At 54.6% G+C, this 12209-nt stretch overlaps 1 protein-coding gene across 1 annotated transcript; it reads right to left on the reverse strand.

The window, feature by feature from the left end:
* Window positions 1–10319: 10319 nt before the first annotated feature.
* Window positions 10320–10701, reverse strand: LOC112135120 (small nuclear ribonucleoprotein G-like). Its single transcript, XM_054559711.1, has one exon. The coding sequence runs from the start codon at window positions 10678–10680 to the stop codon at window positions 10492–10494; it is 189 nt and encodes a 62-aa protein (XP_054415686.1). The 5' UTR covers window positions 10681–10701; the 3' UTR covers window positions 10320–10491.
* Between the last annotated feature and the right edge of the window lie 1508 nt (window positions 10702–12209).

Below are 12209 nucleotides of genomic sequence, written 5' to 3' on the forward strand. Positions count from 1 at the left end.
TCTTGGCTTTCGGTCTTAGGAAAAGCAGTGGGGTCCCAGAGCTTCCTGGGTGGGAGTTGAGGGGCTGAGGGTTCCCCCCAAGCCCCGAGTGTTTAAACAGAGATTCGTGCACAAGGCAGACACATCACTTAACCCTGGGAACAGGGGTGGGTGGGAGGTGGGCAGGGGGCCGGGAAGCAGGTTCTGCCGGGCCTGGCCTCCATGCCAGCAGGCCCCAATCACCTTTGATCTCCAGGCTGCTCAGAGTCTTCTGGAGGGCTGGGAGGTAGAAGAACAGCAAGAGCCGCCGTCAGCTTCCCTCCCACGGCTCCCCGGAGCTGTTGAAATAGATCCTTCAACCATCCACGTAGGGCTCTGAGGTTTACACAAGCTTTTCACAGGTTTCGGCTTGTCGGAACCTCAACACTTTGTTATGAGTTTTGTGGGCAGCCCCATTTTACAGAAAAGGAAAACCAAGCTGGAGCCCAGCAACTGGGTTTGCTCAAGGCCACACAGCAAGTTAGGGGCAGAGGCCAGAAGAGAAAGCAAGGTCAGAAACCTTAGTGGGATGCTTTTCTCATAGATGAGGAGATGGAGGCTCAGAGACATGCAGCGACTTGCCCAAAGTCACACAGCAGTCTCAAGAAAAGCCAGGGTTCTAATTTCTTTTTTTTTTTTTCTTCTTTTTTGAGACAGAGTCTCACTCTGTCGCCAGGCTGGAGTGCAGTGGCGTGATCTTGGCTCACTGCAACCTCCGCCTCCCGGGTTCAAGCGATTCTCCTGTCTCAGCCTCCTGAGTAGCTGGGACTATAGGCACGCACCACCGCACCCAGCTAATTTTTGTATTTTTAGTAGAGATGGGGTTTCACCCTGTTGGCCAAGATGGTCTCGATCTCTTGACCTTGTGATCTGCCCACCTCTGCCTCCCAAAGTGCTGGGATTACAGGCTTGAGCCACCACGCCCAGCACCAGAGTTTTAATTTCAAACCTGTTCTAATTTCGAGCCTTCTCCACTCTACCGGGTTGCAGCCCTGCATGTCATAGGTCGTTCATAGTGGGGGTTAGGAAGATGTCAAACACAGGTCACCAGGAACGTAACCAGGGAGCACAGATGATCTGAGGCCCAGGAGGAAGACTTCCTGGAGGAGGTGGTCCCAGAGCTGAGACCTCAGGGACTGCTAGGAGTTAACCAGCGAAGCCAAGGGAGGGTGTTGCAGAGTGAGGTGCGGGGGCGTGAAACCACGTGGTTGTGCAAGGGAACCACAAGCAATTTGGTGTTATTAAGGCATGACGTGAGGTGCTGGAGAGGTCTCTAGGGCCTCTCAGTTGAGGGCAATAAGGAGTCATTGAAGGTTTCAAGCAGGGAGTGGCATGATTGTTGTCACTGGTAGAGGCAGGTCTGGAACCCAGAGCTCCTGACTCAGCCTGGAGCTTTGGGGAGATACAGGAGAGGCGCTGGCAAAAGTCGAGTGGGTGTTCGGCCTGCCCTGGGGTCTCAAAGCTGGCATGCTCTGCCCTGACCCCTGCTGCTGCAGGAGAGCTGCCTCCCTCTGGGTCCTGGCCCACTGGGCATCCATGAGACACCTGACTACCTGTGTCAGGTGCGGCTGGGGTCGGATGAGCTATGGGAGTGCAGGGAGCACCTGGCTGGGCCTTCCTCCCATTAGTGTTGGGCCATCTGAGTGTGCTGGGCATGATAGCTGAGTCAGGCCTTCCTGGTGCCTGACCCTGGCCTGGCCTAACCCAGGTGGCCACTGTAGCTCTGTGGCTGGGCTACGGCTACTGTCACTACCACTGACAAAGCTGTTGGCCCACAGGGAATAAGCCTGCAGCTTGCAAACCCACAGCAATCTGGGCTATGAGGGCACGTCAAGACCAGGCCTGAGTCCCATTCCCAAAGCAACTCAGCCATGGCCCTGCTGATGAGCAGGAATGAACGCAGTAAGTGGCTCAGCATTGGGGGAGGTGGCCTCGTGTGCTCTCTCCCTTGAAGTCCTGGACATAAGACCCTTCCAAGGGTATGTGAGAACGCATAAACCTGTGGGCCATGGACAGGTCCAATGGTCAAAACCCAGTGAGCAGCTGTCTGCAGTCTCCAATGGACCCTGCAATTGGCAAGAGGAGAAACTTTATTTTTAAATTAAAGCAAATCCAGATCTGTCTCCTAGAGGGCCTAGATGTAGGAACACCCCTGTAGCAATAAGAACACCCAGCCCGCAGATCTTGCTTCCTAAAAACCATTCTCCAATAAAAGGGACCAGGGCTCCTTAGAGAAATGGCTGATTCTGGGGCCGAAGCAGCAAAAATACAAGATGAGCTGGGAGCATCTTGGAGCATCAGAGAGTAAAGAAGTGCTCAAAAATAAACAGGTGGGGCTGTGCCAGAGAGACACAAGAGCCAGCCCTAAAGAACTCCCAAGGGCTAAACCTAGAACAAGCTGAGCAACAAAACGATGAGGTATTAGATTAAATCCGAAGTCAAAAATAAATATTCACGAGTCCATACTGACATAAATAAATGATTAAAGGCTGGGTGCAGTGGCTCACGCCTGTAATCCTAGAACTTTGAGAGGCCGAGGTGGGTGGATCGCTTGAGCTCAGGAGTTTGAGATCAGCCTGGCCAAGATGGCGAAACCCCGTCTCTATCAAAAATACAAAAAATTAACCAGGCATGGTGGCACGCGCCTATGGTCCCAGCTACTCAGGAGGCTGAAACGGGAGGCTCGCCTGAGCCTGGGAGGTGGAGGTTGCAGTGAGCCGAGATTGTGCCACTGCATTTCAGCCCGGGAGGTGGAGGTTGCAGTGAGCCGAGACTGTGCCACTGCACTTCAGCCTGGGCGACAGAGTGAGACCTCATCTCAAAAAATAAAAAAAAAAAATGCTTGAATAAATAAATAAGTGGAGGGAGACTAGACAAATCTTCCTTACAGATGAATTTCAAAGGGGTGAATCCTTTTCCCTCCAGCGGGTAAAGCTTACTTCTCCACCGCCTGGACTGCGGACTGGACACCCTTCCAAAGAAAGGCAGTAGGGAGGTATAGAAAGGGTTAAAAAAATAAGAAAGAAAACGAAAAGTAACTTTAAGGTGGAGAAACCTGGCAAACACCACCGTAACCAAGTGATCAAAGTTAATATCATCAGAGAAAAAACAAACAAACCAACATTGAGCTTGAATTGAAGATCAGGTATCAGCAAACACTTACACAAGGCTTTCTGGGCACCACCCACTGTTCTAAGCACTTAGCCTGTGTTTACTTATTTCATTCTTCCAACAGTCCTTCAAGGTAGATGCTATTAATATCCCATTTTACAGATTTGAACACCGAGGGGAGAGAGGTTACATAACTGGCCAGAGCCACCCTCTCCCCTCTCTGCCATCATGGACACTTCCCTAGATAAGGTCTGAGAAGCACTGGTTCTGGGGAAACTGAGGCACCATAACCTGCCCATGGTCTCCAAATGCCACCACATCCCACACCCCAGGTATCCAGATGGTTTGCTGCTCTGTCCCTTCTCTCAGTGGCCATTTCCTGCTCTATGCCAAGCTGGACACAAGGTCCACAAAGATGGATAAGGGCCCTGTCTGCCCTCATGGGACTCTTAGTCTGGTGGGGGCAGCAATGGTAATAGAGTAGGACCCAGGCTAAGAAGTGGCAGAGCTGGGTGTTACAGGAGCCAGAGGTTGGGGCGGGGATAGGCGAGGGGCACCTGACCCAGCCTAGAAAGTCCAGGCAGGCTGCCTGGAGGAGGAGCCATCCAAGCTGAGTTGGAGGTCAAGTGAGAGTCCACCAGGTGAGGGAAGAAGTGTCCCAGAAGAGCCTGGCTCTGACTCCAGACCTCTGTGGGTGGGGCTTGAGTCTCCCCTCCAACATCTGGGCCCCATTTGACCAAGACAAGACTCCTCCACCTGCTATGCCACCCTAACCCCTGGCTGTTGTGTCAGGAGCAGCCGTAGGACAGCAGCCCTGCCCTCATTCCCACCCCGAGCGGAACCTTCATCTCTGATTTTAGTCTTCCCTGCTGAGAAGTGGGCTTGCAGCCCTTTCTGGGTTCTGAGCTGCAGGGACCTTGGTGGGCCTTTGATGCATCCAGCAAAGCCCCAAAGGAGGTGAAGGCAGTGGTGACGGGGGCATTGGGTAGGGAGGTGCCTGCTTTCTCTGCCGCTCCCAGTCTGCATGGCAAGTTAAAACCGTGTCGCCAGGCACCAGCCTGAGATTTCCTAATTAATTAGCAAATTCTGGAGGGACAGGCAAGCTCTCTGCTCGCCTCCCCATTCACACCCTCTCAGCTCCAGCTGCAGTCCAGGGCCTGGGATGGGGCCTGGGGCACCAAAGATGCTGCTAGAACAGGGGGCAGATGAACGTGTGCGGGAAGTGCTTGAGTCCTTAGCTCAGGCCCTCTGCGCCTTCGCCCATTCTGTGCATCGTGCCTGCATCGCCCCTCCCTGGAACTGTGTCTGGCACCCAGTAGGCCCTCAATAAACATTTCTTCAATAAACAAATGAACCGTGGGGGACAAGGGCTGGGTTTTTGAGATCCAAGGGCCCTGTGGAGCTGGATATGGGTTTTGGGAATGTGGTAAATGCTGTGCAATGGTCCTGGGCTCCCTCTGGCTGGCCGGGAGGGACCACAAAAGCTGGTAAGGAGAAGCAGTTGAGTGTTTCTGAACACCTATCATTGTAGGTGGTGGGTGTTCCTCTAGCATTGCCTGTTCCTAGAGGAGTTGCTAATTAATTAGGAAATCTAAGGCTGGTACCTGGTGACATGGTTTTAACTTGCCACGGTGCCAGTGAGTGTGCCATGCCAGTGATCATGCCCAGCCCAAGACCCACACCGTCTTATGCAAGGGTCACAACGACCCTGAGAGGCATACGTTTATCCCCATTTTGGTGAACCTGGGGCTCAGCGAGGTTATAGTAATCAGACCAAGTTCCCACAGCTAGGAGGTGACAAAGCGGCATAGGAGACAAGAGTCAGCTCATCCCACTGCCTGCTGCTCGGTGACATTTGGGGACCTTGGGGTTCTTTTTAGGAAACGGCAGGAAGACCCTTGGACTGGGAAGGGAAGACAGAGGTTCTGTTGGGCGCCTACTATCGACTTGGCTGTGGGCTCCTGGGCATATCCCTTGGTGTCACGAAGGCTCAGTTTGTCCGTCTGTAGTGAGGAAGGCTCCAGGAAGTCTGTCCTGGCTGAGATGAGGGGCCCCTGCCCCCACCACAGAGTTGCCCCCTCCCCACTCTTGGCACCCTCTCCCCAGGCAGCCTTGGGCAGCCCCAGGTAGCCCGGCCAGCAGGCCCCACTCCAGACCTCTGGGTCTGGCTTTCCAGTCCAAACCGTCAGCCAGTCTCTGTCGGCAGAACCAGACCCAGTTTCTGGGAAGCTGCAGCCACATCCCACCCCTGCCCGGGGTGGGGGCCCCCTTTCTCCCGCTGGGCCCAGGCCCCATTTCAGCAGCCTCATCACATTCCCCACGGCCTCAGCAGCCTGATGGATGGACGGATGCAGTTTCCACACTGGGCTGGCAGAGCAGGCGGCTACATGATCAGGTCTCCTGCTGGGTGGAGGGACCTTTCCCCCAGGACCAGGCCTCAAGAGCCCGGCCAACCAATCCCAGCATCTGGGCACAGGACACACTTCCCCAGACTCTGCACCCCTCCCCTGTACTCTAATGCGGTCCAGACTCCCGGACCTGCCCTCAGTTCCCCATGAGCCCTCGCCTACCCCCGCACACATCCCTCCCTATTTCTGTCTGTGGAAAATACACCCACCTTTCCAGGCTCAAATCAAATCACCCGTTTTCCAAGAGATCTTTGCAGGCCGGGTTTGGTGGCTCACGTCTATAATCCCAGCACTTTGGGAGGCCGAAGTGGGTGAATCTCCTGGGGTGGGGAGTTTGAGACCAGCCTGGCCAACATGGTGAAACATTGTCTCCACTAAAACTACAAAAGTTAGCTGGGTGTGGAGGCGCATGCCTGTAATTGTAGCTACTCAGGAGGCTGCGGTAAGAGAATCCCTCGAAACGTTTGAACCCAGGAGGTGGAGGTTGCAGTGGGCCAAGATCATGTCACTGCACTCCAGCCTGGGTGACAAGAGCGAGACTCTATTTCAAAAAAAGAAGAGAGAGAGACATTTGCAGAGCCCACTCTGCTTCCAAGCAATGAGGACACATCAACCCTGCCTCCCCCAGGCTCCTATCGTGGCCGGCTGTGGATCACAGAGGGCTTGAATGACACTCAGGTGTGTCTATCTGTCTGGCCCTCTCCTCTGAGCATGTGTGTGTGTGTGTGTGTGTGTGTGTATGTAATAAAATGCTAATAGCTAATAATTATTAAGCGCATTGCATGTGCTGCCACTGTTCAAAGTGTTTCCCAAGGATTAACTCATTTAATCCTCCCAAAAACTCTGTGACCTAGTCCTACTACTGCCCCATGGGCTGGGGGCCATATCTCCCGTCTGTCCAGGACAGTCCTGGCTTTGGCCTGTCGTCCTGGTATAATTGGTTGTAATAGCTCCCCCTTTCGCCCTCTGTCTTTAATTGGACAATAATTGATCCAGTCACCCTACCATGAAGCGCAGAGAAGTCAAGGGTTTGCCCAGAGCTCCACAGCTAGCAAGTGGCAGCATCAGGATTTGAGCCCAGCCTCTTGCTGCAGGTCTTTGCTCTAAGCTATCAGTGAATTTCTCAGTGAGTGAGCCTAGGTCTCCTTGTGATTTTCTCTCGACCCTCCTTTTATTTTACAAGATTCTTTCTTTTTTTTGTTGTTTTTTTTTTTTTTCCATTTTATCACATCTGACTCAGTCTCTACACAAGATTCTTGAGATCTGCTAAATGCCACCCACTGCCTGGAGCTCTTCCCCACATCCTCAGCACGATCTTACCAGCTCATGAGTAACACCCTGGAAGAGGGTGCCCCCATCACTCATTTTTCTTTTTTTTTTTTGAGAGGGAGTCTCACTCTATCGCCAGGCTAGAGTGCAGTGGCGCGATCTCGGCTCACTGCAACTTCTGCCTCCTGGGTTCAAGTGATTCTCCTGCCTCAGCCTCCTGAGTAGGGATTACAGGCGTGTGCCACCATGCCCAGCTAATTTTTGTATTTTTTAGTAGAGACGGGGTTTCACCATGTTGGTTGGGCTGGTCTCGAACTCCTGACCTCGTGATCCACCTGCCTGGGCCTCCCAAAGTGCTGGGATTACAGGCTTGAGCCACCGCATCCCTCCTCCCATCACCCATCTTAAAGGTGCATCCAACCTCTACCACATAGAGGCATGTTTCATCTGTGCCACTTTTGACCTTGCTTCTGTGGCCCCACGTGGTGAGATACTTTTCCATCACTGACCCCTGCGTCCCACTCAGTGGCCAGCTCCATGAGGGTGGGGACAGGCCTGTTTTTCCCTTAGATCCCCAGACCTGACACCCGGTGGGTACCCCCACATATTTGATGAAGGAATCAATGGACTCAATGAATGCTGCTCCGTGCTGGGGAGACAGCGAGGGGTGGGGGAGCCCAGGCCGCACCGTCACAGAACTCCCAGTCTGCCGGAGGGAATACTCAAAAGATAAATGTTGTGATATGACCGGCGTGGGGGCTGTGGGACCCAGGAACTGAACAACATGCTCAGCCTGTGGAGAGTCAGAAAGGCTTCCTGGAGGAGGCGGTGTCCAAGCTGAGATTTGAAGGAAGAAACGGTAGGGAAGAATGAAGGATATTCCAAGGCTAGGGAACAGCAATTGTTCAGCTCAGAAGCTGAAGGAAGGCCAGTGTGGCTGAAGGCAGAGGGCAGGGGGCCGGGTGGCAGGTAGGGACAAGGCTGGAGGGGTGGGCGGGGTCTGAGCCTTGTTGCTGTGCTGAGGATTTGATTTTTATCCTAAGGGTGGGCACCAGGAAGCCGCTCAATGCACTTTAACTGACAGGTGGTGGCGGTGAGCCAGGATAAAAGGCAAGAATATCTCAACTTTTACTTTTTTCAAAATGGCACTGTCCTCTTTTAAAAAAAATGGTCTAAGTGTTGACTCACACCAAAGAAAAGTCGATTTATTTGCCTGTCCTAGTGGCATTGCAGCCAATGCTGCCTGGCCCTGCCGGCCTGCTCTTCAGAACCGAGGACGCAGGTGTCCTGGCCCTGCCCCCCACGACCCCCGCCCCAGCCATCTGTCCCACCCCCAGTCTGGGCGGCTGGGAAGGTCCATTGTGGCGGCCTCTGACATCACAGCGGGGGGCAGCGTGATGTCACAGGGCCCCATTGTGGCTGCGCAGGAGGGTGTCCCCCGCCAGAGGCCTGCTCCCCACCCCCAGCCTCCAATCCTATTAAGCACGGGCTGGGGACAAAGGAAGGCACTTTGTGTTTTGCCCATGTCTGAGGGAGGGGACGGCAAGAGGTTGTGCATTCCAGAGCCCCCTCCCCCCGCCCCCACCAGCTGGGCCTCCAGGTCAGACTGGAGACCCTGCAGCCACCCCCGTGGCTGTCTCCATGCCCCAGCCCTCCTGCCCCCGAATCCCCCGCGAGGGAGACCACAGAGGTAAAGGAGCTCCAGGCCCCCTGCCTCCTGCCTGCGCCACTGTCAAATCTAGGGCCAGATCCTAGGCAGAGGAGGCTGCAAGCAGAACCTGTGGGGTGAGGAGGAGAGCCCTGGGGGGGCCTCCCAGCGGGAGGAGGAGGGGGCCAGGAGAAGGAGGCCACGAGTCTGCTGGAAAATAAGAAGACCCCAATCCCTGAAAGACAGGCCTGGGGGAAGCAACCTCAGGGCACAGGTGGGGGACAGAGGCCTAGAGAAAGACAGGGACTTGTCTGTCACCCAGGGCACCAGTGAGCACTTATTAAACATCTACTGAGAGCTACACCGGTCTGTGCGGGGGTCATTTAATCTCACAACCCTGGAAGGGAGTGGCTGGCACCAGCCCCAGGCCTGGCTGCTTTGTACAGGCACTTAGAGAGGGAAACCTCTCATGGGGACAGCTTGGGGACAACTTGGCAGCCCCCTCCTTCTCCCAGGTGTCCCTGAGTCTCCAAGGTTGGAGCTTTGAGGTCAGAGGACTGATTTGCAGATCCTCCTCTGCCACTAACTTGCGTGTCCTCCCTTTGCTGAGGCTCTGTTTACTCGTCTGTAAAATGGGCCTGACAGTACCTCCCTTATGGGGTGTGGGGGAGACCGGATGAGAGTGTGTGAGCATCCAGAGTGCTACTCACACCTCACCCCTCCCTCAGCTGGGGTGCAGGTATTTCCCTAATCCTGACACTCCAACCACTCCAACCTCTGTCTCTCCTCGGACTCTAGTCCCCAGCTAAGCCCCCTCCCAGGCTGGCATCGGCACCCTTTAATGGACCTCTCTGGGCCCTAGGCTGGGAGGAGGGAGCGACTGACCACGGGCGCCCAGGCCGGGGGAGGCCGAAGTTTCAGGAGAGGCCTGGGCACCCCCGCCTGTATAGTGTGAGCTTCTCTACCTTTGGCCGAGTGCCCAGGCATGCAAAGAGACCGGGGGCGGCTCAGTTTCGGGCAACAAAGCCCCCTTTCTCCCCAGCTGGAGGAATGCCTGGCACCCCTCCCGCCTCTGCCTTGTTCCATATCTGCTACCAGGACCCAGACCCCAGTGTTCACTCTGTGGAGCCCAGGCGGAGCCCGAGAGGCAGCCATGGCCCTTTATGGGGTGGGAGCACTACCACCCTCCTCAGCACTGTTCCCGCCACCTTCACATGCCCCACTACATACACGCACACGCGAAGGCATGCAGCCCTGGCTCCCCAAACAGCCCGGCCCTTGGGTTGGTCACAATCAAAGCAGTCTAGGGCAAAGGTGTCCCCAGCTGGCTGGGAACCGAGAGGGGCCCATGGAGAACCACGTGGGCAGTGCCCACCTACGCCTGTTCCTGATTATTATTATTATTATTATTATTATTATCATCATCATCATTGAGACGGAGTCTCGCTCTTTTGCCAGGCTGGAGTGCAGTGGCGTGATCTTGGCTCACTGCAACCTCCGCCTCCCGGATTCCAGCGATTCTCCTGCTTCAGCTTCCTGAGTAGCTGGGATTACAGGCGCCCGCCACCACGCCTGGTTAGTTTTTGTATTTTTAGTAGAGACGGGGTTTCACCAAGTTGGCCAGGGTGGTCTCGATCTCTTGACCTCGTGATCCACCCGCCTTGGCCTCCCAAAGTGCTGGGATTACATGTGTGAGCCACCACGCCCGGCCCTATTTTTTTTTTTTTTTTCTTGAGATGGAATCTCACTCTCACCTTGGCTCATTGCAACCTTCACCTCCTGGATTCGGGCGATTCTCATGCCTCAGCCTCCAGAGTAGCTGGGACTATATGCGTGCACCACCACATCCAGTTAATTTTTTTTTTTTTTTGACTATTACAAAAGTTTATTTAACAAAAAGTCTAATATGAAAATGTACATGACCTAATTTTTACATCATAGTAAAACAGGCCCTATGGAGAGAGGACATGGGTTTCTCTGCTGAACAGCCATTATTTATACTCGTTCCAAGGCTTCTAACATGATGATACTATTTCCTCATATTACCACCATTCCAATATTGTTCTGTTGTCCACTAGTCGCCATCTCCACACATTCATCGATCACAAGGTTCATGAAGGGATCAAATCCCCGCAATATTCCTTGGACATGTCTGCCACCATTTAATTTCAATGATAACTTCTTGTCCATAAATTTTTTCAACTCGGGAGGGTGAGCTTTGCTCATGGTGTATACTCCGCGGGCTCACAGATCAATTTTTGTATTTTTAGTAGAGATGGGGTTTCATCATGTTGGCCAGGCTGGTCTCAAACTCCTGGCCTCAAGTGATCCACCTGCCCCAGCCTCCCAAAGTGCTGGGATTATAGGCATGAGAAAACGCACCTGGCCTAGGCTAGATCTTTTTTTTTTCTTTCTTTTTTTTTTTTTTGAGACGAGTCTCTCTCTATTACCGAGGCTGGAGGGCAGTGGCGCAATCTCAGCTCACTGCAACCTCCGCCTCAAGCAATTCTCCTGCCTCAGCCTCCCCAGTAGCTGGGATTACAGGCATGCACCACCACGCCCGGCTAATTTTTGTACTTTTAGTAGAGACGGGGTTTCACCATGTTGGCGAGGATGGTCTGGAACTCCTGACCTCAAGCGATCTGCCCACCTAGGCCTCCCAAAGTGTTGGGATTACAGGTGTGAGCCACTGTGCCCAGCCTGTCCCGGATTTTTTGGATCAGTATTGGCTCGAGAAATTCCGGAATGGGAGACCCTGACTCTGTCCAAGCCCCCCATTTTTACTAAGGAAGGTGTGGAGGCCCAGAGAGCAGGGGTTGCCCAAGGCCACAGAGTCTGACTGGGTGCGGACCAGAATCGGGGAAGGCTGGTGAAGGCCACCCAAGTGCTCTGGTGGGGCCGCACCCCCAGCTCAGCCCAGGGCAGGACGGAGAACTGGCCTCCCCCGTGATGGTGGTACCCTTTGTATAGATGAGAACACTGAGACTCCAAGAAGAGAGGCCCAGGGTCACCCAGAGGAGCAGGATGAGAATTAAAGCTCCAGTCCATGGATGGGGAGGGAGACAGTGAGCCCCCAAGTCTCCCCCTGAGCACTACAGAGCCAGCACAGCCCCAGGCCTCAGCTGGAGACTGCTCGGTGCTCAGGCCCGGCTGCTGCCCTGGCCTTGACCCCTGAGTGGGGGAGCTGCCCCTCCTGCCACAGCCCTGCCGGACTCTGCCCAGACACCTCAGGAATGCAGGGGGAGGGGGACTCAGGGAAGAGGGACCTGGGATCCGGGGTGGACGGAACAAAGAAGCCGTGTATCTGGGCTCTCTCTGCACCCCCAGCTGGACCACAATTGGCAGAGGGAGGCCCCCAGGGGTGGCTCGGGCACGTGCCATCGTGTGCTGTGTGACCCTTGGGATGCAGCTGCCCATCTCTGGTTTCCTGGGATGTAAAGTGGAGTTCCAGAGCCTGGGCTCTAAGGCAGAGGAGCCTGTTGAAGCGCTGAGGTTGGGGCTTCTGGCAGAGGGAGGAAACAAGTGGGGGCCCAGCCCTGTGGCGGGCTCCTCTGCCTGCCTCCTCCTGCAGCCTCAGGAATCGCCTTAATTACAGCATCAGCCTTGCTGCGCTTCCTGCCATAAACCCAGGAATCTAAATTAGAAGGCAGGAGGTCGGCTCCCCCCTTCCCTCTGACCCCCCAAGTCTGCCGGGAAGTTCTCCTGGAGACAGGCTGCCAGCAGGAGCCAACCTCAGAGGGAGGCTAGGGAGGCCC

This window comes from Pongo abelii, chromosome 1, assembly GCF_028885655.2.
Source record: "Pongo abelii isolate AG06213 chromosome 1, NHGRI_mPonAbe1-v2.0_pri, whole genome shotgun sequence".
In the NCBI taxonomy this organism is placed as follows: domain Eukaryota; kingdom Metazoa; phylum Chordata; class Mammalia; order Primates; family Hominidae; genus Pongo; species Pongo abelii.